Consider the following 26,930-nt stretch of genomic DNA (forward strand, 5'->3'; position numbering starts at 1 on the left):
TTCTGTTAGTTACATGTCTGTGGAACTTGTTCATTTTATGTCTCAGTTGTTGAATTTTGTTATGTTAATTCAAATATTTACACATGTTAAGTCTGCTGAAAATAAACGCAATTGATAGTGAGAGGACGTTTACACACACACACACACACACATACATACACATATATATACACACACACACATATATATACACACACACGTGTATGGGGGAAAAAAAACAATTAATCCATTTTAGAATAAGGCTGTAACGTGGCAAAATGTGGAAAATGTCAAGGGGTCTATCCCAGAGTGCATATTAAAATTACAAGTGTACATTTGTTTTGCATGAAAACATCCACTGTGTATTTTTCTGTGTTAAAAAGAACAGGGTGTCATTTGTAATCAGACCTCAGTTTCACAGCTCTCACTTCCTGTCAAGTGAGGCAAGAGAAGTTTCTGTATAATACCAGACTAGGGCCTCGCAGCCTTCTACAGCAGCTGCTTTCTGGGCTTCACATACAGCAAACTAAGGGGAGCTCTTCCAGCTGAGACACACCAACTCATATAGGCATTCTGCTTTTTGTGAACTTGGAGCAGGTTAATGAAGGCAAGGATTCTAGGGTTAAATCCTGTGTAGGCTCTGGTGAGTACAACATATTTTAAGGGTGGGTGATGTAAATATAAAAGGGTTATAGTGAGATCTGTTTCTCTAACGACGACATGTGTGATTTGCCAGAGAATGTGCAAGCAGTTTAAAACAAAAACCTTTGAAACACATACTTTCAAAATAGTTGTTTGTGGAAGGTGTAATACACATTATAAACACATATGACCTTATATGGCCTTAATTCTTACAAAGAAATAAGACAAAAACTGAATATAGTTAGATTCCCCAGAAAACAGTCAAAAAATCTTCTACGATTACTTTGAATTGTAGTTTGAGGAAGGAAATGCCAAAAGTAGCGATAATATTTCACCACGTTACCCTTCATGGTGAAATGTTCCTTGTTTCCTCATGATAAATCATGCTCATCGATACAGTAATGACACGTTTGCTTTTCTTCTTTTCATCAGTCAGTCATCAGGACACACCAGATTTCAGAGGATAACAGGAAACAGCAATGGAGGGAAAGCGTCTTGTTTTTGTGTTGTTTTTGTGGATGCTGCTACTGGGACTGAACAGCACAGTGACACTTCAGCCTAACAGCCACTCCTCCGACTTCAGGAGCAGTGAGGTTTCTGCAACTTCAGACAAAGTTTCACCCTTAGAAATGGCACAAGAGCACCTCAACAATGAACCAGATGAAGGAAACCATAGCACCGTAGCACCTTCATTTGAGTTGAAGTTCACAGTGAAGAGTGAACCACAGACTCCAGATCAGGTGTCCACCAGATATATCAGCTCTTATCTGCCTTCAATCCACCCTTTGAGTACGAGCACAAAGAGGAACTCCCAGTCACCTCAGGACCGCCAAACAACCAAATATAAAAACAACTCCACGGTGGAGATCACAGCAGACGGAGCCGGGGAAACTTCGCCCACTATGGGGAATCAGCCTCCGGTAAGCCGAGTTACACCCTCGAGCCAGGGCAAAGTAAGTCCAACAGCATCACCTAGACCTTCTGAGTTTTCCTCTCAAACAACCTCACCGACAACAATTCAACCAACAGAGATTCAAACAGGGACTGGTCCAACCAATCGTCCGATGTCGCAGTCCAACGACTCCACAGAGAGGATCCGACCCACGCCAACTGGTGTTGGATTTGGAGTGACACCGACTAGAGCCGAATTTACTTTGAACACAGGTGGGAAGGCTCAATTGCCCAGCACTTCCTCCCAGGCCAGAGTCACAAGCAGGAAATCAACCCCTTCACACCCCACTGAAAGAGGTCCAACAGGCCCATCCGAGCTGCCTAGCACTGCCACCCTACCTCCCTCTATAACCATGACCAAATCTTTTACCCACATCTCCACTCCATGGACGTCGACCCAGCCCGCCAAGACCCTTGCCACCACTGCAGCCTCTGTTACTGCTAGTATTGCCGTTACCAGCACCAAGGGCCAATCCCCACTAATGGTCCCCACTACAAAACATGTCGCTACTGCCACCACCACGACAAAAAATAAACCAAAGCCATCTCCGTCAAAAATGGCAAACAAGGACAAGAGCAAAACGACAGGGAACCATGGCACAGTGGTGGCAGTACTGATTGGTGTGACACTGGTTCTGATGTTTGTCAGTTTTGGGGTCATCTTTGTGAGGAAGCGCAGACATCAGACGATGCAGCTGCAGAATACAGCCTGGGCCGGCCCCTCTCCGTTTCTGGACAGTGGAGTCCAGTCTCGACTGGATAATGACGATAGCAGTGACGTCCACATGAGGGGCTCCAATCGAATCTCCTTCTCTGGCTTCCTGTCTCAGCGACTCTCCAAGAGGCTGTCTCTGCTCCAGGAGACTGACGAGGAATTCCGGATGGGTGAGATTCCGACAGGAAGTACATTTGGAAGAGAGACCGTTTCAGATGATGTTCAACCGAGTAACGGGACTGCTGCAGTGCACAAAGAAAAGACCCAGACTGAGGAAGTGCAACCTCTGGACAACTCTTCATCTCCTCCCCCATCGACGTCTTCAGAGACCACTGCCACAGCACACACCCATGATCATCAGCCTCCTACTTCCTTGCAAGTTGTTGATCTGGGGCCAGACAATGCTCCAAATCGCTCTCCCTCTCGTACACCATCAGATATCCCAGAAGCTATTCCTCCACCACTATTGGATGTTTACCTGGGTCCCCCCTCAGACCAGGCCAGCCCCCCTCCACCAGAGAGCACAGATCTTCCCACCCCACCCCCTGACCTGCCTTAACCAGTCTCCAAGCAGATAGTAACACACAGGAAACCTACTCTCCTACCCCTCTACACAACAAAGGAAACCACTCCCGCCAAAAAACAACTCAAACTGATGCTCATCAGTGTTCCGCTTACTTCATCTATACCTCTTTCTGATGAAACATTTCATGAAATGGATCTTCAACTAGGCCTATAGCCAGTTTGATTGTCAAAACCAAGCCAATCCATTTCCCTATTTAATGGTATAACTTTGACATTGGCCACAATGTGATTTTTAACACATGATCCCTGTGGTCTTTCTTTGGTATTAAGAAAACCAAATGTACACTGAGAACGCTTTCCCAAATGTTTTGATTCAAGTCAGATCCGTATTCATTCAGCCTGACCAATCTGTAGCAGTGAGATTTATTTCATGCTACAACAATTGCTTTTTCTCCTGTGTACTTTTTGGAGGAAAACACAGTGACGTAAGGGCCTAAACATCAGCATCATACCCAGTGGTGAGATAATTCAGAGAAGGATGCACTGCTGAAGTAATGTAATTCTGTGTGTGCACGTGCGGCAAGTGAACATTTCCAGTCACTGCAACAAAAAAAAATATATATATATATATATTTTTTTTAAATCGACCCAGGCGGAGACATTCATTGGGCAAAATGGTGAGAGAGGAAGTTCTAAAAGGAAATGAAACGAGGGGGTGAATTATATAATTAAACTGAGAAACGATAGATAGAAAGGGATAAAATGAATGTGAAAATGAGAGAAAGAGTGAGCAGGGAGTTAGACTCTCAGTGGGGCTGGCCCGATACCATTAGTGAGTGCGTTACTGCAGTGTTGCAGTCACTCCTAGTGTATTTCAGAGCTGTACATCAGTACACTAACAGTAGAGAGAGCGGACAGGCCACAGAGACAGAAAGAGGGAAATGTCAGACCCACAAATAGCGCCTCAATGTCTCATCTGAAGAGAAACCACAGAAACAATAAGATGGGAGACGGAAAGCAACAACCACTTCCACACACAATTATTTCCATCTACACATATTCTTACCTGTTGACAAATGAGAGTTGTGATATGCTCATTGTTCATCAATCATGTATTTATGCAATAAATCCGCTGATATGCAATAAATCCGCTGATGGTAAATACTGGTTTGTATTTGTGTACCACATCAGCCTCATACAGTGAGGCAGACTACAGGCTCATTTGTTAATTTAACCTCTAACGAGTCACAAACCCGGATCCGGGATCCCCCCCATCAAAAAAGCTGACTAGCATAGCCTAGCCTAGCCTAGCCTAAAGCCACAGGGATATCATATAATAAAATGTTCATGAAATCACAAGTCCAAGACACCAAATGAAAGATACACATCTTGTGAATCCAGCCATCATTTCTGATTTTTAAAATGTTTTACAGGGAAGACACAATATGTATTTCTATTAGCTAACCACCATAGCAAAAGACAACTTTTTTTTCCCACCATTTTTTTCCTGCATAGGTAGCTATCACAAATTCGACCAAATAAAGATATAAATAGTCACTAACCAAGAAACAACTTCATCAGATGACAGTCTGATAACATATTTATTGTATAGCATATGTTTTGTTCGAAAAATGTGCATATTTCAGGTATAAATCATAGTTTACCATTGCAGCCACCATCACAACTCTCACCAAAGCAACTAGAATAACTACAGAGAGCAACGTGAATTACCTAAATACTCATCATAAAACATTTATGACAAATACACAGCGTACAGCAAATGAAAGACAAAGATCTTGTGAATCCAGCCAATATTTCAGATTTTTTAAGTGTTTTACAGCGAAAACACAATTTAGCATTATATTAGCTTACTACAATAGCCAACCACACAGCAGCATTGATTCATGCACGTTAGCGATAGCGAATAAACCAGCAAAAGATATTGATTTTTTCACTAACCTTCTCAAAACTTCATCAGATGACAGTCCTATAACATCATATTACACAATACATATATTGTTTGTTCAAAAATGTGCATATTTAGCGGCACAAATCGTGGTTATACAATGAGAATAGTAGCCAAGCTGCCAACAAAATGTCGGGAGAAATCTTGGGAGGCACCTAATCTAATCAATAACTAATCATAAACTTGACTAAAAAATACAGGTTGGACAGCAAATGAAAGATACATTAGTTCTTAATGCAACCGCTGTGTTAGATTTTTTAAATTAACGTTACTACGACATACAGCGTGCGCTAAAGCGAGACCGCACCGAAATTAATGGCGGAATAATAGTTTTACATTTTTCAACAGAACAACGAATTAACATCATAAATAGTTCTTACTTTTTGATGAGCTTCCATCAGAATCTTGTGCAAGTGGTCCTTTGTCCAGAATCATCGTTGCTCGGTTGTAGATTGCCGTCTTCAACTTAGGAATTAGCAGCAAACATTAGCTATGTGGCCCAGACGTGCCCAACTCTTCATAACGCAGCACAAAGAAATATCCGAAAATCGCAATATACTGATATAAACTGATATAACTCGGTTTAAAATAACTACATTATGATGTCTTTAACACCTATATCGAATAAAATCAGAGCCGGATATATCTAAGGCCTATAACGAGAGCTTTTCAGAATGCCATCCTGAGGTCCTCCTTTGCGCCATGACGGACGTTGAAAAGAGTGCACCCCCGGTTCCATGAGCCTTTATATGGCCTCAGATCTGCCTAGCAACACCATTCCAATTCTCACTGCTTACTGACATCTAGGGGAAATCGTATGCAGTGCATGTCGACTCATAGATAACATGCAATTTAATAAACTGACCCTGGAACAGAGCATCGATTTCAGATTTCTCACTTCCTGACAGGAAGTTAGCTGCAACTTGAGTTCTGTTTTACTCACAGATATAATTCAAACGGTTTTAGAAACTAGAGTGTTTTCTATCCAATAGTAATAATAATATGCATATTGTACGAGCAAGAATTGAGTACGAGGCAGTTTAATTTGGGAACGAATTTTTACAAAGTCGAAATGGCGCCCCCCTATTGACAAGAAGTTGGCCAGGCTATATTTCACTCTTCTGCGTAGTGATTGAGAGAGCATCATCCGCCTACACCACAAGCTCTGCTGACCAGATGGCAGCCACGGCACCTGCTTTATCCCTCCCTATAAAGAACATTGCCTGAAAGATACAGCCATCATAAATCTAAAACCCTCTCTGCCTTCCCTTCCCTCTCTCCACCCTCCCCACTACTCTAATTCACAGCTCATTCCAGACACATTCTCCAGCTGAGTACTAAAAGGGAAATGTTTCTATTGAAAAATGATTGCAGAACTCCCTGTGTTGATACTGCGGCAGATATGAAAGAAAAGTGAGAGAGGTAGAGGGAGAGAGAGAAAGCAGCATGAGAAGTAGCTAAACTTGGGCAAGACTATTTTCAGTCCTGTTTCACTCTTACTGTTTTCACATCTGCAGTTCCAGGTCTGACGTAGTTTTCAAACCACCAACTCAATCTATCTACAGAACCCATGCCATGTTCATCTCAACACAGGTCTATTCTTTCTACTATCATGACAAGCTATTGTAGGAGTATTATTTTTAGTATGACTACAAATCATACTTTTATCAGTCCTTATCATTCTAAAACAATTGCATGTGCTGTGACTACAGTTGGTTTTCACACAAGTAGGTTGCAAAGTGGGAAACCTTTTGTTAAAACACCCTTTCTCTCATACAAACACATGTGGTTTGTGTATCAATTCTCTTGATGCTTCAACTTATTAACAAACCTGTCAACATGACAGAATTATAGCAATCAGATATTACAGTCAATTTCAGAGAACGCATTTTTTTTAAATCTAATGATCTGAGGCGAATAGCACACATTAGTTTCGCATCACAAACTCTCACAGCTTATTGGTTGAACTCCCGAAACTAACACAGCTGATTGGTGTTGCCATGCAGAGTTTCACACTTTTGACTGGTCTGGTGTTACCGTGCTAGCACCAGGCACTGCACTATGTAGGGTCTTTCTTACTAGGTTGCATTTGCTGAGACTTTTTCTGGAGAATTGTGAATGGTGATTACTGCCAGCAATTCATGCTGGCTAGTCACTGAATGATGTTGCCAGCAGTAGCAGGGCAGTTTGCTTCGGCTGAAGTGCAGAATTAAATATTCACTGCTTGCATACGGCTAGTTGCAGAACAGAGCAGTTCTGTGGTGCTAAGTTCTGAGTGCCTAGCAAAATAAGCATGATGTTGTGTGTGTGTGTATATTTCCATGAGAGAAGCCCCAAACCTATGTTATATTGGCCAGACACAATCTGCCAAACTATGACTCCTTCTCAGAGAGAGAGAGGAGAGGGAGAGTGGAAAGAGGATAGGAGAGAGAAAGCGGTAGACAGAACCACATAACTACTTTCACACAAGTCCTCTAAAACCAAACAGGGTACGGAGCTGTGAGCATAGAGATTAATTCATGAAGTGCGGTTTTCAAAACATCATTACAACAATCACCCCCCCCCCCCCCAAATGTAAATGTAATTGAATTTTGAATTACAGAAATACAGACCCACTAAAAATGATTGTATTAATATGGCCGCAGCAACGTTGGCCGTAAAACAAAGCCACTAGTCACAGAACACCTATTCATGGGTCAGCACATTTGCAAAAAGCTGTTCTTATTGCAGACTGCCAGGGTGCTTCCTGAAGGCAGCTGAAAATGGAGGAAGACCAGGAGGATGGTGAGACAAAAACTGTACCGTTAATACAAAAACAGTGTTAATATGCTGCTGAGAGCAGTGGAGGCAGCCAGTCGTTGCAGGAGCCAGTTGTGATGTGAGATAGCGCTGCAATCAGGGGGCAGTGTGTGTGTGTGTGTGTGTGTGTTATGCATCCCATGCGCGTTCAGCCAGAACCATGTCACCCTGCCAGATCTGTACAGTACTACAGGGAATTCAGGGGAACTGTGTGTGTGAAGATGTGTGTGTGTGTTAAAACACGGTGAGCATGAGTACAAAATGCTGTGAGAGATCGAGAGAGAGCGTGAGAGAGAGCGAGAGAGAGCGAGAGTGAAGGGGAAATGGAACATACTGTGACTATGAGAATGTGAAAGTTGAACGCACGAGGCACTAATGTTCAATGAACAGCCCACATTAGAATGAGTTAGCGTGTTTGTATGTACACTGAACAAAAATATAAATACAACATGCAAAATATCCCAGAAATGTTCCATACGCACAATGCTTATTTCTCTCAAATTTTGTGCACAAATTTGTTTACATCGCTGTTAGTGAGCATTTATCTTTTGTCAAGATAATGACGTAGGCAGTGACATTACTTCTGGTTTAATAAAATAACATGGGACCTTTCCTTTGATGCAGAACTTACTCGGAAACATGTGTGCTATGTTCCTGATTGTCAACTTCTGTCTGCAACTGCATTAATAAAGGTTTTTTAATGATTTAATTAAAGATATTGTCACAATGCTAATTTCACCAATGAGCCAATGATTGACAAGAACCAAGGAACGAACCCTAACAGGGTGAGCGGTTTGCTGATGTCAACGTTGTGAACAGAGTATCCCATGGTGGCGGTGGGATTATGGTATGGGCAGGCATAAGCTATGGACAACGAACACAATTGTATTTTATCTGTGTCAATTTGAATGCACAGAGATACCGTGATGAGATCCTGAGGCCCATTGTCGTGCCATTCATCCGCCGCCATCACCTCATGTTTCAGCATGATAATGCACGGCCCCATTTCGCAAGGATCTGACAAGTATCCATTCCTCCATGGCCTGTATACTCACCAGTCATGTCACCCATTGAGCATGTTTGGGATGCTCTGGATCGACGTGTACGACAGCGTGTTACAGTTACAGCAACTTCATACATCCATTAAAGAGGAGTGTGACAACATTCCACAGGCCACAATTAACAGCCTGATCAACTCTATGTGAAGGAGATGTGTCGCACGGCATGAGGCAAATTGTGGTCACACCAGATACTGACTGGTTTTCTGACCCACACTCCTACCTTTTTTTAAGGTATATGTGACCAACAGATGCATATCTGTATTCCCAGTCATGTGAAATCCATAGATTAGGGCCTAATGAATTTATTTCAAATTGACTGATTTCCTTATATGAACTAACTCAGTAAAATCTTTGAAATTGTTGTTTATATTTTTGTTCAGTATACTGTATGTGTTTAAAAAAAAGAGAGAGAGGGGAAGGGATAATGGAGAAAGAATTGCTTTTATCAAGTGAGCGGGATCCTGATTCTAAAAAGATTGGAGTCAGCACAGTTCCCCCACCCCCCGCTCTCCCCGTCTCATCATCAGCAGTGGGGGCAGGCACTGTGCTGCAATCCTCCAATCCTCTCTCCTTCCCTCCCCCCTCTCTCTCTCCTTCAGACCGCTCTTTCCCTGAGTGCATCAGGAGCCTGCAGAGGAGCGGTGGAGGATGACTGGCGCTATCAGGGGCACCCTGCTCTGGCATGCTTGGAGGACGCCACAACCCAGGAGAGGATTTTGAGACGGAGCGAGAGAGCCTGCCAACCACTGGCCAACGCCAACACAGCACGAGAGAGAGAGAGACAGCGAGAGGAGGGGGGGGGGGGTCCACCTTTACCAGAGAAGGAAGAAGAGCAAGGGAGAAAAAATTAAGTGAGAGTGCAAGTGAGGAAGAATGTGAAAGGAAAAATACCCCAAAAGAAAGCCAGCGCAAAAAAACGGAGAGACCCAAAAAAGAAAATGGTGCATGAATAACAAGGGCAACTTAACACCCCCCAGATTTGACTTGACAATCACTCTCTCCAGCCTGCTGCTCTGAAAAAAAGAGGGGGAAGCAAGTGAGAGGGCTGGCCGAGGGAAGGAGAGAGGACGAAAAGAGCAAGATGACGGAGTGAAGCGATGGAGAGGATCAGGTGAGTGACTAATGGCATGTAAAACAGTACATGCTAACACATGTGCACATGACTGGACACACACACACACACAGTGATTCACAAAGCAGTGATGTATTTGATTCTGTACCACACTAGTTCAGTGGACTGCAGCAGGGTGATTTGTCTATGACAGTCTCTGGCTTCTCATTAAATCTCTCCAACGGTGCTGAAATCTCCATTAGATATTACAGCTATTTATGGAGCAAATTCCGATCGGGTCCTTGGAGAAAAAGACTTGATGGAATTTTGAAAGCACTAATATACCGATTGACACAAATGTGCCACACAACTTAAGACAATTAATTGACAAAGACGAATAAGGTGCACGCACGGTCTCCAACATTAACTTTATTGTTATGTAATTTCAAGTTTTTTTTATATTGGGTATGAATTGTAATGTTAAGTGCAACCTAAGACTAACTTGCAGTATACCATAACCTGATGAAGTTTAGAGCACTCAGCTTACTATGTACTGCTAAAACCTGCCACACTGATGTGTTTGGCAAGCTCTTCTTAATACAACCACACACACACACGCTGTCCCCAGATACTCAATCATTTGTGCCAGAAGACAGGGTGAGAGAGGACAGGACACAATCGTGTGTGTGTGCGTGTGTGGGATCGAGAGTGTGTGTGTGTGTGTGTGTGTGCCACTCTAAAGGAATTCAGCCGGCTCTCTCTCACTGCAGTATTTCTAAGCTCCTACCCGCTGGCAAGGCCTCAAGCTTGCCGGCACACAGACTGACTGGGGTCCTTGTAAACAGCAACACAGCTATTAGATAGTAGAGTCCAAAACTCAGTTATGTGGACCTCAAGGGATGCCCGTTTCGTTTTTTCCCCTAGTACTACACAGCTGATTCAAATAATCAAAGCTTGATGATTAGTTGATTATTTGAATCAGCTGTGTAGTGCTAAGGCAAAAACCAAAACGTGCATCCCTTGGGGTCCTGAGGACAGAGTTTGGGAAACCCTCAAGCAGGACTGTTAGCATATGGCCTGGCGTTACAATGTTATAATGTCAGAGGGGAGTCAATGACGTGAATGGGAACTATATGGAGGAGAGGGGATGGAGGGGAGAGGGCTCTGGGTTTAGTGAGGTCCAATCTACCCAGTTAGTTGTATAGTCACATTATGTGCTTGAAGTATGATAGATGGTTCACAGTCATGACTTTCTTACAGGCTGGATGCAGAACCAGTGTGGAGTGTTTTACTGCTGTCTCCTGGTGTTTATTACTGCCCCTCTCCCATCTGTGAGGCTGCTATGCATCAAAGGCTATCTCAAAACAGCAGTAGCTCCAGACAAGGGTATAAATCATTTCTACAGAGATTCCATTGAGGGGAAACTAGGCTGTTTATGAATAAGGGTGATACTGTAGCTAATACTCCGCCAACTAACGTTGTCTAGCAATCTGTTGGAATACTAACATGCTAGCAGATATCCATAGGCTTCCCGTCATTGTACTATTGCTAGATAGCATTGGCTCTCAAAACTACTGCAACGCTAACTTCCTTCATACTGGACACAGAGGCATAAACATGGTATCCACTAGTTCATCTGACTCTAGGGAAGTGGATAAAGGGCCTCATTGCCAAAATCCCTAAGTATCCCTTTAAGCTCCTGGTAATTGCAGCTTGGAAAAGCTAGCAAGGATTGGACTTAAATGAGCTATTGCTAATCAATATTTAAATGCTAATGGGGTCGGTAGCTAATTTAACTGTCAGTATTATTATTCTGCAGATGTGTGTGAATGAGTGATGGTCTTGACGAAGATCCATACAGGATCAAAACTGTGCCCTTCCATTTGTGAGTATATAAATTGTAGAGCAAAGAAGTGTTGCAGATGTATGTCCTTGGGTACAGTCCAGTCTCCTCTCACTGTGTCTCTCCCTCTCTCAGAGCCCTCATTATGCTCCCCCACGCCCCGTTGGCCTGCCTCTTCCTGCTCCTCCTGTCGGGGGTGCTGGGGGGGCTGGTCCTGTCTATCTGCCCTGCCGTGTGCTCCTGCAGCCGGGGCCACCGTGTGGTGGACTGCTCCTCACGGCACCTTTCACAGCTGCCCCCAGGCCTGCAGCATAACATCCGCTTCCTCAACCTCTCACACAACAGGTAGGAAAACACTTCTTCCTTCTCATCATCCGCTTTCTTCTCATCATACTCGTCTTCGGCAGGTTGGGTCCTAACTTCTAAAATTCGAACTCCCCTCTCTCCCAACAGCCTTTGTGGTCTGGACGACCAGCTCAGCCACTACGCCCACCTGCGTACCCTGGACCTGTCCTATAACCTCCTGGGTCGCTTCCCCTCCGGCCTGCCCAGGGCCCTCTGGGACATCCGGGCCGCTGGCAACCAGCTCCGAGCCCTGGACAAGAACGACACGGCCTACCATTGGAACCTGAGGGTACTGGACCTGTCAGCCAACGAGCTGGAGAGGGTGGTCTTCATCAACAACACCCTACCCAGCCTACACGCCCTAAACTTGAGTCACAACCGGTTCTGGACCGTGCCCACCAACATGCCTCATAATCTGGAGATGGTGGATTTGTCCCACAACTACCTGGTTCAGATCCTCCTGGGATCATTGGACCGGCTGCCCAGGCTGAGGAGGTTCTACCTGCATGCTAATCGCTTCTCCTGGGTGCCGGAGGGGGTATTTGACCGGTTGGAGGGGCTCGAGTTGTTGACACTTGGGGATAACCCTTGGGCTTGTGAAGAGGAGGAGAACATCACACGGCTCTTGCTCTGGGCCAAACACACCCGTGCTGCCGTGTTGGGCTGCCCCTGCTACACTAGGCCAACATGTGGACAAGCCCATCTGGCCACACCAGGAGGGGAGTGGCACTTTACGTCCCACACAGAGCCTCCACTGGGGGCTGATGCCAGAGAGCTGGGCCGTGGAGACCTCACACCGGATAGAGCTGCAGTCGTCACTTCTGGGTACTTGGCTAAGTCTGCGTTGTTGGAGCCTGGGACGCATGGAGACAGAGGGTCTGCCAATAGCTCGGGGGACCAGACATCGTTTGTGTTCATCTCCACCCCCTTGCACGGCCTCTCCACACGCACAAGCACTACAGGGCACCCGCACTCCGCCGCCAAGAAGCCCAACACAGGAAGCACGCAGAGCAGAAGCCACGGACTCCACACACCAATCCTGTATTCTGTAGTCACTTGGAACCTTCTAGTCACGGTGACTGCCTTCAAAGCCTTTTAATCCCACACGTTGTCAGTACTAGAGTCAAGTCTTGATGGATTTTGGAGAGGGCTAACCCTATGTACGTATGACCCAGAATGTAAAAGGGAGAGGTTTGTTATTGTTTTTATTTTAAAGAACAACTTTCAACTGTTACTGCCTAAAATGTGTATCCTCTCTCATCTTCCAACCATTTGACCAACATCTACAGAGTGAAGTTGTGCTGTATGGCTACATCTTTCAAACTTGCATACAAATAATATCTAGGCAAATGTATACACATAGTGCTTCGGAAAGTATTCAGACCCCTTCCTTTTTACACATTTTGTTATGTTTCAGCCTTATTATAAAATTCATTAAATAAATAAAAATCCTCATCAATCTACACAAAATACCCCATAATGACAGAGCAAAATCAGGTTTTTAGAAATGTTTGTTAATTTATTAAATATGAAAAACAGAAATACCTTATTTACATAAGTATTCACACCCTTGGCTATGAGAATGGAAATTGAGCTCAGGTGCATCCTGTTTCCATTGATCGTCCTGGAGATGTTTCTACAACTTGAATGGAATCTTACTGGGGTCAATTCAATTGATTGGACTATATAAGGTCCCACAGTTGACAGTGCATGTCAGAGCAAAAACCAAACCATGAAGTTGAAGGAATTGTCCCTAGAGCTCCAAGACACGATTGTGTTGAGGCACAGATCTGGGGAAGGGTACCCAAACATTTCTGCAGCATTGAAGGTCCCCAAAAACACAGTGGCCTCCATCATTCTTAAATGGAAAAAGTTTGGAATCACCAAAACTCTTCCGAGAGGTGGCCACCCTGCCAAACTGAGCAATCGGGGGAGAAGGGCCTTGGTCAGGGACGTGACCAAGAACCTGATGGTCACTTTGACAGAGCTCTAGAGTTCCTCTGTGGAGGTGGGAGAACCCTCCATAAGAACAACCATCTCTGCAGCACTCGACCAATCAGGCCTTTATGGTAGAGTGGCCAGACGGAAGCCACTCCTCAGTAAAACAGGGACATGAAAGCCCGCTGGGAGTTTGCCATAAAGCACCTAAGGGACTCTTAGACAATGAGAAACAAGATTCTCTGGTCTGATGATTCTCTGGTCTGATGAAACTACGATTGCGTTACGTCTGGAGGAAACCTGGCACCATCCCTACGGAGCATGGTGGTGGCAGCATCATGCTGTGGGGATGTTTTTCAGCAGCAGGGACTGGGAGACTAGTCAGGATCGAGGGAAAGATGGAGCAAAGTAAAGAGAGATCCTTGATGAAAACCTGCTCCAGAGCGCTCAGGACCTCAGACTGGGGGGGAAGGTTCACCTTCCAACAGGACAACGACCCTAACCGTACAGTCAAGACAACGAAGGAGTGGCTTCGGGACAATTCTCTGGATGTCCTCAAGTGGCCCAGCCAGAGCCCAGATTTGAACCAGATCAAACATCTCTGGTGAGACCTGAAAACAGATGTGCAGCAACACTCCCCATCCAACCTGACAGAGCTTGAGAGGATCTGCAGAGATGAATGGGGGAAAACTCCCCAAATACAGGTGTGCCAAGCTTGTACCGTCAAACCCAAGAAGACTCTAGGCTGTAATCGCCAAAGGTGCTTCAACAAAGTACTGAGTAAAGGGTCTTATGTGAGATATATATACACACAAACCTGTTTTTGCTTTGCTTTGCTTTGTCATTATGGGGTAGTGTGTGTAGAATGATGAAACAATTTAATCAATTTTAGAATAAGGCTGTAAACTAACTAAATGTGGAAAAAGTAAAAGGGGTCTGAATATATCTCGAATGCATTGTACATGACTAATAATACTCTATCGGTGTGGAAAGATGAATGCTCTACTCTATGTAGTCTATACTGCTTGTTCGTTCTGTTAACAGATGCTGCGTTTTATGGTTTCTATGATATAAAGAAAAGGAAAACATTTAGAACGCATTTAATGTACGTGTTGCTTGAAAGAGTCAGTGTATGACGTGAGAAATAATCTTTAAACCTTGGCATCAGCTTGGTTTGGGGGTTATCTTGTAGGGCCTGCAAGTTCTTAAAGTGGAACTGACAGAATCTACTTTGCAGATATGAAACAGACAATCATAATGCCATTACAAAATATACAATTCCTATTTTATGCTACAAAACCAACTTTATAACTAGTTTTGAAAATAGGTTCTATTTGACTCATAATTCCATGACGTTGAGTAAGGCATTGTTGGTAGAATAGATGGATGCAGTTCAATGCATGATTCATATAATTCTCCAATACATTTCTTTGTAGTCCAACAAATATTGCTATCAAGTTGTAAATCACAGCTGGCCTGGTACATTGTTTGCTGCCTCCAGCCCGGCGGGCACCGTTTCAGTTTCAATGACTCAATATTTTGGACAAATGTACGCACGAATGTAACTAAGGCTGGAAACAGCTAGAGATGCAGGTGTCATTTGGTTAGCTTGCAAGAAATGTGAATCACTTTGCTAGCTAGCTATGCTAAACTTGAACAACTGTTTTCCACAGTAAGCATATATCTTAGTTGTCTATCAAATGTATTTGGCATCGATCAAAACGATCAAATGGGAGGGCAGGCAGGCAAGTTCCCAAGGGTTGAGACGAGCATGCATTGGCAGGCGATCTGCAGAAGTTAGAGCAGGCTACTATTCACCATTGCTTATCAGTGCAAATTTGACGGCCAACTACTAAAAAGGTTTAAAGGTTTATCTACTTTTCCCTTGTTACATTTTTAGCTCATCTCGCTTTTGCTAACCTTAGTTGTTGAGCTTGTTGATGTGCATATGCAACTGAGGGAGATCAGGCCTACCTGTTGTTTGATCAATAGGACTCTCAAGTTCCCAAATGTAAGAGAACTCCCGTGGAACACAACATATACAAAATTATGTGGACACCCCTTGAAATTAGTGGATTCGGCTATTTCAGCCACACCGATTGCTGACAGGTGTATAAAATTGAGCACAACGCCATGCAATCTCCATAGACAAACATTGGAAGTAGAATGGCCTTACTGAAGAGCTCAAATGTTCAACTTGGCACTGTCACAGGAGGCCAGTTCATCAAATTTCTGCCCTGCTAGAGCTGCTCCGGTCATCTGCAAGTGATGTTATTGTGAAGAGGAAATGTCTCGGAGCAACAGCATCTCAGCCGCGAAGTGGTAGGCCACACAAGCTCACAAAACAGGACTGCCGAGCTCTGAAGCGTGTAGCCCGTAAAAATGTTCTGTCCTTGATTGCAACACTCACTACAGAGTTCCAAACTGCCTCTGGAAGCAACGTCAGCACAAGAACTGTTCATCGGGAGCTTCATGAAATGGGCTTCTATGGCCAAGCAGCCACACACAGGCCTAAGATCAACATGCGCAATGCCAAGTGTCGGCTGGAATGGTGTAAAGCTCGCCGCCATTGGACTCTGAAGCAATGGAAACGCAGTCTCTGGAGTGATGAATCAGGCTTCACCATGTAGCAGTCCGACTGACGAATCTGGGTTTGGCGGATGCCAGGAGAACGCTACCTGCCCCAATGCATAGTGCCAACTGTACAGTTTGGTGGAGGGGGAATAATGGTCTGGGGCTGTTTTTCATGGTTCGGGCTTGGCCCCTTACGCTTCGATCACACCGACAGCATCATTGCCATTTTGGTACACCAGAAAAACATTCACTTCCAGTGGAACCCTGCGCGTGCCTTGCAGCATTGCGTTGCAGAGGCAGTTGCAGCGTGTTCTGTGTGGTGCATACGTTGGATTTATAGAACGCATGCGTCAAACTGTATGCAAATACAGCTTGACAGAAATGGTAGCAGAAGGTGAATGTGGAACTTTTGTTGCACACATATCCAGATGATGCTGCATACGATTTTGCGCAATGACACTATCGGTGTGATCAGGGCATTAGTTCCAGTTTAGACAAATCTTAACGCTACAGCATATAATGCCATTATAGATGATTCTGTACTACCAAATTTGTTGCAAAAGTTTGGTGAAGGCCTTTCCCCTGTTTCAGCATTACAATGCCCCTGCGCACAAAGCGAGGTCCATATAAACTCAGCAAAAAAAGAAACGTCCTCTCACAGGTCAATTGCGTTTATTGTCAGCAAACTTAACATGTGTAAATATTTGTATGAACATAACATTCAACAACTGAGACGTAAACTGAACAAGTTCCACAGACATGTGACTAACAGAAATAGAATAATGTGTCCCTGAACAAAGGGGGAGTCAAAATCAAAAGTAACAGTCAGTATCTGGTGTGGCCACCAGCTGCATTAAGTACTGCAGTGCATCTCCTCCTCATGGATTGCACCAGATTTGCCAGTTCTTGCTGTGAGATGTTACCCCACTCTTCCACCAAGGCACCTGCAAGTTCCCGGAAATCTGGGGGGAATGGCCCTAGCCCTCACCCTCCGATCCAACAGGTCCCAGACGTGCTCAACGGGATTGAGATCCGGGCTCTTTGCTGGCCATGGCAGAACACTGACATTCCTGTCTTGCAGGAAATCACGCACAGAGCGAGCAGTATGGTTGGTGGCATTGCCATGCTGGAGGGTCATGTCAGGATGAGCTCGCAGGAAGGGTACAACATGAGGGAGGAGGATGTCTTCCCTGTAATGCACAGCGTTGAGATTGCCTGCAATGACAACAAGCTCAGTCCGATGTTGCTGTGACACACCGCCCCAGACCATGATAGACCCTCCACCTCCAAATCGATCCCGCTCCAGAGTACAGACCTCGGTGTAACGCTCATTGCTTCGACAATAAACGCGAATCCGACATCACCCCTGGTGAGACAAAACTGCGACTCGCCAGTGAAGAGCACTTTTTGCCAGTCCTGTCTGGTCCAGCGACGGTGGGTTTGTGCCCATAGGCGACGTTGTTGCCGGTGATGTCTGGTGAGGAGCTGCCTTACAACAGGCCTACAAGCCCTCAGTCCAACCTCTCTCAGGCTATTGCGGACAGTCTGAGCACTGATGGAGGGATTGTGCGTTCCTGGTGTAACTCGGGCAGTTGTTGTTGCCGTCCTGTACCTGTCCCATAGGTGATGTAACAACACCTGCACAGTATTATAACACGTGGTATGCCACTGCGAGGACGATCAGCTGTCTGGCCTGTAGCGCTGTCTTAGGCGTCTCACAGTACGGACATTGCAATTTATTGCCCTGGCCACATTTGCAGTCCTCATGCCTCCTTGCAACATGCCTAAGGCACATTCACGCAGATGAGCACGGACCCTGGGCGTCTTTCTTTTGGTGTTTTTCAGAGTTAGTAGAAAGGCCTCTAGCATCCTAAGTTGTCATAATTGTGACCTTAACTGCCTACCGTCTGTAAGCTGTTAGTGTCTTAACGACCGTTCCACAGGTGCATGTTAATTAATTGTTTATGATTCATAGAACAAGCATAGGAAACAGTGTTTAAACCCTTTACAATGAAGATCTGTGTAGTTATTTGGATTTTTACGAACTACCTTTGAAAGACCGGGTCCTGAAAAAGGGATGTTTCTTTTTTTGCTGAGTTTAGAAATGGTTTGTCAAGATCAGTGTGGAAGAACTTGACTGGCCAGTCTAGATCCCTGACCTCAACCCCATCAAATACCTTAGGGACGAATTGGAACGCCGACTGCGAGCCAAGCCTAAATCGCCCAACCTCACTAATGCCCGTGGCTGAATGGAATCAAGTCCCCGCAGCAATATCCCAACATCTAGTGGAAAGATGTTCCATAAGAATGGAGGCTGTTACAGCAGCAAAAGGGGGGACCAACTCCAAATGAACACCCATGATCTTAGAATGAGATGTTCGACGAACAGGTGCCCAGATAGTTTTGGTCATGTAGTGTATTTACATATTAGTATTAATTAAAATCAGGTGTATTTTGTGACTTTTGGCAAAGGCTTTATAATGATCTAATGTTGCGCTGTTGCTACTGCCTGTAAACACACAATCCAGTGCGTTTACAGGCAGTATGATGGCAGGCCCGTGTGCCAGACGCACAGCTGCTTTCCCGTTTTATATTGGTATAGAATTTTCACAATGCCTTACTCTACGTCATTCCCAAACATTTTATGAATGTATGAAAACGCAAAAAAAAAATCTAAGTGCTTGCTTGTCATAAAAAGTGAGAGAAAAAAAAGGCGTCATATTTTTCCTATGTGTGTATATGAATACATTTTAACAAGATTTAATGTTGCTAAAACGATGTCAGTTCCACTTTAAGCCCCTAATGCACACACACACACGAGCACATACACACACTTTCTGGCCAAACGGTCGTGTGTGACTCCCTTCCCACCACACACACCTTACAGACAGAGGTACAGTGCATTTGGAAAGTATTCAGACCCATTCCCTTTTTCCACATTTTGTTACGTTACAGACTTCACTCAGTACTTTGTTGAAACACCTTTGGCACCGATTACAGCCTTGAGTACTCTTTGGTATGACGCTACAAGCTTGGCACACCTGCATCTGGGGAGTTTCTCCCATTCTTCTCTGCAGATCCTCTCTAGCTCTGTCAGGTTGGATGAGGAGCGTCGCTGCACAGCTGTTTTCAGGTCTCTCTAGGGATGCTCAATCGGGTTCAAGTCCGGGCTCTGGGTGAGCCACTCATGGACATTCACAGACTTGTCCCAAAGCCACTCCTGCGTTGTCTTGGCTGTGTGCTTAAGGTCATTGTCCTGTTGGAAGGTGAACCTTCGCCCCAGTCTGAGGTCTTGAGACTTTCATCAAGGATCTCTCTGTACTTTGTGCCGTTCATCTTTCTAAAGGCCTGATTGTTAAGAGTGCTGCAGAGATGGTTGTCCTTCTGGAAGGTTCTCCCATCTCCACAGAGAAACTCTGTCAGAGTGACCATCGGGTTCTTGGTCACCTCCCTGACCAAGGCCCTTCTCCCACGATTGCTCAGTTTGGCCGGGCAGCCAGCTCTAGGAAGAGTCTTGGTGGTTCCAAACTTCTTCCATTTTACGAATGATGGATGCCACTGTGTTTTTGGGGACCTTCAATGCTGCAGAAATGTTTTGGTACCCTTCCCCAGATCTGTGCCTCGACACAATCCTGTCTCAGAGCTTTATGGGCAATTCCTTCGACCTCATGGTTTGGTTTTTGCTCTGACATGCACTGTCAACTGTGGACCTTATACAGACAGGTATGTGCCTTTCCAAATCATGTCCAATCAAATGAATTTACCACAGGTGGACTGCAATCAAGTTGTAGAAACATCTCAAGGATGATCAATGGAAACAGGTTGCACCTGAGGTCAATTTCGAGTTTCAAAGCAAAGGGTCTGAATACTTATGTAAATAAAGTTTTTATTTTTTATTTTTAATACATTTTCAAACATTTCTAAAAACCTGTTTTTGCTGTGTCATTATGGGGTATTGTGTGTAGATTGGTGAGGATGTTTTTATTTATTTAATGCATTTTAGAATAATGCTGTAACATAACAAAATGTGGAAAAGGGGAAGAGGTCTGAATACTTTCCCAACGCACTGTATGTAGACAGCAACACTAACATACAGCACACTCCTTGGCAAGGTCTTACCTGCGAGCAATATAGTAGAAGACAGGGTTGCCATTCTTGGAGGTTCCAGCCTGGTAGAAGATGTTGAGGGTCTTCAGGGCTTTAAACTCGTCTTTCTCATGGACCTGGTGCCTAGAAATCAGGGACAAACGGACAATAGAATGCTTCTGAATCAACTCCCCTCACCAACTGCTGACATCCTGAGTTTCTTAGAACATTTTACAGACTAACTCTACACTAGGAGAACAGTTACCTGGTCATAAATTCCTCAAACTTGGAGCTGGTGAGGTTGAGGCTGGACCAGTGGGTGTCGGCAACAGGTTTGTGTTCGGGGGGCCCCAGATAGGCCAGGAGGGTGGCCATCTTGTCAAACGGCCGCCTGCCCACTGCCTTGTGGTCCCTATGGAATGGGAAGAGAGAGACCGCTGTCAGACTGAGGGCTATACTGGTAGTGCATATAACATGACGATTGTTGACTCATTGTGTGTGTGTGTGTGTGTGTGTGTGTGTGTGTGTGTGTGTGTGTGTGTGTGTGTGTGTGTGTGTGTGTGTGTGTGTGTGTGTGTGTGTGTGAGTTACTGACCTGTTGCTGGAGAGGTACTGTCCGATCCTCTCCTGGTTGTTCCACAGCAGCCTATGGAGGGCCAGAACGTTGCCATCACTGATGAAGGACAGGCTGTGGTTGACTGAGTCACTGGGAGGAGAGTCAGAAGCTATGTCCAAAAAGAACCTACAGGGCAATATGGAGGGATCACAGAGTGAATGGTTAATTACAGAACTGGAAATCTATTACAAATATATCTAACATTTTAGAAAATGAGTCTAGGTACGTAATTCTCAGCTTCATAAGAGAAAGTCGGGACTCCGATAATTTCCTGCTTTTCAGGATACTGAGAGAGCAGTTTGATTTTATCCGCTTTGAAAATTGGGGATTTGTTGTCAGAAGTTTTGCTGGTATTAAAATTCTTCTGACTTACCGCGTAAAAATATACAGTTCAAGACGTCACAAATCTGGTAACTGCGCCATTGCTAACTAGCATAGCTGGTCCCATTGTTGCAAAGAGTTATATAAGAATCCCATTGTCATCTTCAACCTAACTTACCGCCTGGCTGCATCAAAGTTGCTTTTCACAAAGTCGTTAAAAGGCCTCATGTGCTCCTCTTTGGTAAACAACACGTGGTTGGCAATGCTCTGGAGGATCTGCGAACAAAACAGAGCGCAACTTAACTAAAATCAAAGGTAATAAATATAATACATTGTTTACAATTATTTTATCAAACTATTTTAGTCAAAGCCACTACTGTCATTTTCACGCAAGGTGCTTATTTTAGGAAGATGGAATCTCCCAACCCATACCTTGGACATGAGCTTTAGTCCTCTCTCTATGCTGGGTGGGGGCTTCTCATCCAGGATGCCTGCCTCGTAGGGTGACACGATGGCAGGGTTGATGAAGCGCAGGAACATGGCACTGCCCACCGCCCCTATACTGTTCTGGGGGAAACGCTGGCTCACCACCTGAAGGAAAAGGGGGAGGGAGGAGAGCAGGATGAGGAGTTGGAACAGAGTGGAGAGAAAACACGAAAGGAAATTAGAAAGTTAGATGCTTGTACGACATGACAGAAGATCTCACACCACCCTTCTCAAAGCCAGCCAGAGCACAAGCGAGAGAAAAAGAGTTAGAGAGTAAGACTGCAAGAGAGGGGGAGGGCGACAGAGGAAGAAGGAAAGAGCTAAGTACAGAGAGGACTTCCAGAAAAAAAAGCGCCTCGTTATGGCGAGATCACAACTTATTTATCTCATGATCACTATAACAAAAGTTGTTAAAAAGAAATGGACGTATTGATTTCTATCTATTTTTATTTAACCTTTAAAAGTCAGTTAAGAACACATTCTTATTTTCAATGACGGCCTAGGAACTGTGTGTTAACTGCCTTGATCAGGGGCAGAACGACAGATTTTGACCTTGTCAGCTCTGGGATTCGATCTAGCAACCTTTCGGTGACTGGCCCAACGCTCTAACCACTAGGCTACCTGCCACTCCAATTGATGATAGATTGACTGTGTGGCTGAGGCGGCAGAGCCCACAGTGGATCAGTACATACGTTTTATTGATTGCTACACTAAGCAATAATACAACTCATGCTAACATCATGCTTTCATTTGTGTTTGGAGATCATTATCAGTTTATTAGTTAGAATGTTAGCAAGCTAAATGTCCCTTACCTTGAGCTATGAGCTTGTGAGGGAGCTACGCCCTGGTGGGGCATTTAAGCCCTCAACGATGCCTTACAGGACGCTCTAAATGTCCCTTACAACGTTGCTAACTTGCCTAGTCTTGTGAGCTAGCAAGCTAGTGAGTTAGCTCGGTAGTCTTGTTAGCTAGATTGTTAGCTGGCATAACTGAAGTGTATAACATGCATAAGGAACACTTCACGTTTAAATGGATCATATTTACATTTACTGAGTGGGTGAGCTCCATTCCTAACAGGCTGATCAGATTGAATTTCAGCCTTAGAGCGTGATCTGATTCAACAGCAGCATCAGAGGCTGATAAATCAGGATTGTGTCTCGTAGGCTGTTTCATTGGTAAAGCTCCTTGCAGGCAGATTAGCAGTCAGGTTGCTGCCTTGTAGGCTGTCTGCAAGGAGCCCACTGTGAATTTCAATATCATGCACAAAACATGAAGTGTCCCTTATAATTATACACATATCAGTTAGGCAAGCTAACAACCAACATAGGTAATAAGCTTGCTAACAGGACTAGATAGCTAATTAGCATGCAATTGGCTGTGGTCTTGGGGAAGCACGCAGCATGTCAGGCATCGTTCAAGGCTTACATGCCCCATGAACGCATTGCGATCAACACAGCCACAGGGCTCCTTGATGAGGTGGTTGTGCATCTGAACAAATTAATGGATGATGATGGGTACTTTTGATTATCTCGTAATCTCGACAAAACTTTTACCATATGTAGTGATCATGAGATAAGTTGTGATCTCGACATAAGATAATTATTATTTGTATTCATATGTCTTCCTCTCTGGACTTGCGTAGCTAAGAGAGGACATTTTAAAATAAAGCTTTGATGGAAATTAAGCCTTTGAAAAACAAAATAAATGCCAGCAGGAGTGGACAAGCTTGATTTTAAAGTGGAACTGACTACGTTTTATCAACATGAAATCTTATTAAAATCTGTTCATTTACACCCCCAGGATGAATGACAATACTTATTTTACATTTTCTGACAAGTGAGCACTTAGATATGGTAATTTTCACGTTTTCCTACAATGTTTGGGAATAACGTATAGTAGCGCACATGAAAATTCTATAGCAATATAGAGTGGGAAAGCAGCCATGTGTTTGGACAATTAATAGACACTGCAGGAAATAAAACCTAATATAAACATCGGTCTTGTCCAGGACCGGCGTCTAGGCAGACCGGTGCGCCATAGCCAATCAGAGCTACAGTAGGTCTATATGAAAATAAGCCATTTTCCACAGAAGCCTGCCAACATTCACATTGAACTGGACTGTGTGTTTTTACAGGCAGTAGCAACAGCGCAACTTTAGAACGTTATTCGCCAAAAGCCACAAAATACACCTGAATGGATTTCTGCAAATATGTAAATACCATGGGAGTCTTCTTACATTTGGAAACTTAGTTATATTAAGCAAACAACCATGAAAAGGTATGCCCTCTTAATCAGTTGCCTATGCACATAAACAACAAGATCAACAACTTATGCTAGCCAGAGCGAGATGAGCTCAAATCTGAAGAGGGAACATTAGATAAATCCTCTCAAACTTGCTAGTTGGCCGTCAAAAATCGATAAACGATGGGGAATAGTAGCCTGTTCATCCTTCTGCAGCTTGCTTGCCAATGCATTCTTGACCCAACCTACATTTTGACAACTGAATGGGAACTTGCCTGCCCGCCCATTTGATCGATCACCAAACACATTTGATTGACAACTAAGAGATATCTAATCAAATTTTATTTGTCACATGCGCCAAATACAACAGATATAAATCATAACCAACAATGCAGTTCAAGAAAGAGTTAAGAAAATCTTTATTAAATAAACAAGTGAAAAAAATGAAAAAAAGTAACAAGAAAATGACAACAATGAGGCTATATACAGGGGGTAAAGATACTATGGATAGATAATAAACAGCGAGTAGCAGCAGTGTAAAATCAAAGGGGGGGAGGGGGATGTCAATGTAAATAGTCCGGGTGGCAATTTGATTAATTGTTCAGCAGTCTTATGGCTTTGGGTTAGAAGCTGTTAAGGAGCATTTTGGTCCTAGACTTGGCGCTCCGGTACCTCTTGCCATGTGGTAGCAGAGAGAACAGTCTATGACTTGCGTGACTGGAGTCTGACAATTTTTGGGACCTTCCTCTGATACCGCCTAGTATATAGGTCCTGGATGTCAGGAAGCTTGGCCCCAGTGATGGACTGGGCCATACGCACTACCCTCTGTAGCGCCTTACGGTCAGATGCCGAGCAGTTGCTATACCAGGTGGTGATGCAACCGGTCAGGATTCTCTCGATAATACAGCTGTAGAACTTTGAGGATCTGGGTACCATTGCCAAATCTCTTCAGTCTCCTGAGGGGGAATAGGTGTTGTCGTGCCCTCTTCACGACTGTCTTGGTGTGTTTGGACCATGACAGATCGTTGGTGATGTGGACACCAAGGAACTTGAAACTCGACTGGCTCCACTACAGCCCCGTTGATGTTAATGGGGGCCTGTTCGGCCCTCCTTTTCCTGTAGTCCACGATCATCTCCTTTGTCTTGCTCACATTGAGGGAGAGGTTGTTGTCCTGGCAGTCTCTGACCTCCCGATAGGCTGTCTCTTCGTTGTAGGTGATCAGGCCTACCAATGTTGTGTCGTCAGCAAACGTAATGATGGTGTTGGGAGTCGTGTTTGGCCACACAGTCGTGGGTGAACAAGGAGTACAGGAGGGGACTAAGCACGCACCCCTGCTAACTGTGGATAACAGTCGTTCATGTTCAGCATAGCTAGCAAAGCGATTCACATTTTTTGCGTATCAACTAAAAATGGCACCTGCATTTCTAGCTGTAGCCATTGAAAAACGATGAGTGGTAAAAGTCGGTCGCTCACCCCACTCTTCCAATGACATGACATCCTCCCAGCAGCTAGCTAGCTACCTAGCTAACGTTATGCTCTGTGTTTTAAGCTAAATAAAGAGCTACATACATAAATAGGTATGCTAGCCCAGGGGTGTCAAACTCAAATCAGCGCACGCGCCATATTGACAAAACACAACAAATTTGCGGGCCAGACATATCCTTTTTGCTTTTACAAAAAAACGACAAACTGGCCATTGTTTAATTAGAAAAAATATGTGTCACTTTATAAATATCCACTTATGTACATAGGATGCTGTATATAGAATTTTAACATATTAAAACAAAGATATAAATCATATTTGTCCAACCTTCGCTGCTATGCTTGTAGATGTGCATAATATGCTGTGGCGTGTCTGTACACTTAACCCTTGGCTGAGCACTGGGGCACACGAAAGCAGCGCAATTGAAGTTAAATTCAATTGAAGTTAAATTGACTGATGCGAGACTCATCAGGCTATAATTTCATAAAGTAGATGACTCAAATGTTTACTAATTTATACTCGCTTGTGTGTCCTATTGAGTTTGACACGTGCGCTAGCCTATTAGCCCCGTTATTGCGGACTTCTGATCATTGCCCTTGCTAGTTTGATTGTATTGACATTCTCAGCCTTAGTTACAGTCGTCCGTTTTTGTTCAAAATATTGAGTCATTGAAACATCTCGAATGGGTGGAGGTAGCAAACAATGTACCCGGCCAGATGTGATTTACAACCTGAGCAATATTTTTTGGACTACAAAGAAATGTATTGGTAATTTATATTAAATCATGCATATAACTGCTTCCATCTATTCTGCCAACAATGCGTGACTGTAAATCATGGACTTTTGAGTTAAATATAACCTATTTTTAACAGCTCTTATAAAGTTGGTTTTGAAACATAAATTGGGATTTTAATATTTTTGACTGATATGATTGCACTATAAAGCGCAACAGAAAAAAGAAGGGGTAACAAATGACATTGAATTTCACCAGCCTAAAAAACAAACGCGAATACATGGAGATATGTAGCCATGACTCCCAGAGCAAAGCAGAAAAATTACCCACAGGTGATCAGCCAGACACACAGTGTTTTACAGAGCAATAACTTATAACCATAGTCCACAAGACAGACACCAACATGCATGTGCACAAGACAGACAATCCTCACTTCAGCTAGGCCTTTAGATTCAAATCTTTGGTGCAAGTGCAATAAACCAATTTCAAATAGGCCCTATACAGTATATGGCCCAAATACAACGGACATAAAACCACCGCAATCACTAAGCAAGATGACTGTGTTACTCTGCTA

The 26,930-nt window shown here is 44.1% G+C and overlaps 3 protein-coding genes across 3 annotated transcripts in view; 2 read left to right on the plus strand and 1 right to left on the minus strand.

Annotated features, from left to right (window-relative positions):
* LOC120018118 (neurofibromin-like) overlaps nt 1–26,930 on the minus strand; it is a 100,868-nt gene that overhangs the window by 40,208 nt on the left and 33,730 nt on the right. The window contains exons 29-33 of the mRNA XM_038961114.1: nt 21,845–22,003; nt 21,591–21,688; nt 21,071–21,217; nt 20,741–20,887; nt 20,509–20,619 (exon numbers count right to left, since the gene is read on the minus strand). Coding sequence (XP_038817042.1) covers nt 20,509–20,619; nt 20,741–20,887; nt 21,071–21,217; nt 21,591–21,688; nt 21,845–22,003 — 662 coding nt within the window. The remainder of the gene's footprint in view (nt 1–20,508; nt 20,620–20,740; nt 20,888–21,070; nt 21,218–21,590; nt 21,689–21,844; nt 22,004–26,930) is intronic.
* LOC120018116 (proteoglycan 4-like) lies at nt 468–3,941 on the plus strand. The gene is made up of 2 exons (XM_038961112.1): nt 468–622; nt 1,054–3,941. The coding sequence occupies exon 2, from the start codon at nt 1,101–1,103 to the stop codon at nt 2,844–2,846; it is 1,746 nt and encodes a 581-aa protein (XP_038817040.1). The 5' UTR covers nt 468–622; nt 1,054–1,100; the 3' UTR covers nt 2,847–3,941.
* omgb (oligodendrocyte myelin glycoprotein b) lies at nt 9,736–12,976 on the plus strand. The gene is made up of 3 exons (XM_038962114.1): nt 9,736–9,749; nt 11,668–11,877; nt 11,986–12,976. The coding sequence occupies exons 1-3, from the start codon at nt 9,736–9,738 to the stop codon at nt 12,974–12,976; spliced, it is 1,215 nt and encodes a 404-aa protein (XP_038818042.1).

The sequence above is a fragment of the Salvelinus namaycush genome, chromosome 23 (assembly GCF_016432855.1).
Source record: "Salvelinus namaycush isolate Seneca chromosome 23, SaNama_1.0, whole genome shotgun sequence".
In the NCBI taxonomy this organism is placed as follows: Eukaryota; Metazoa; Chordata; class Actinopteri; order Salmoniformes; family Salmonidae; genus Salvelinus; species Salvelinus namaycush.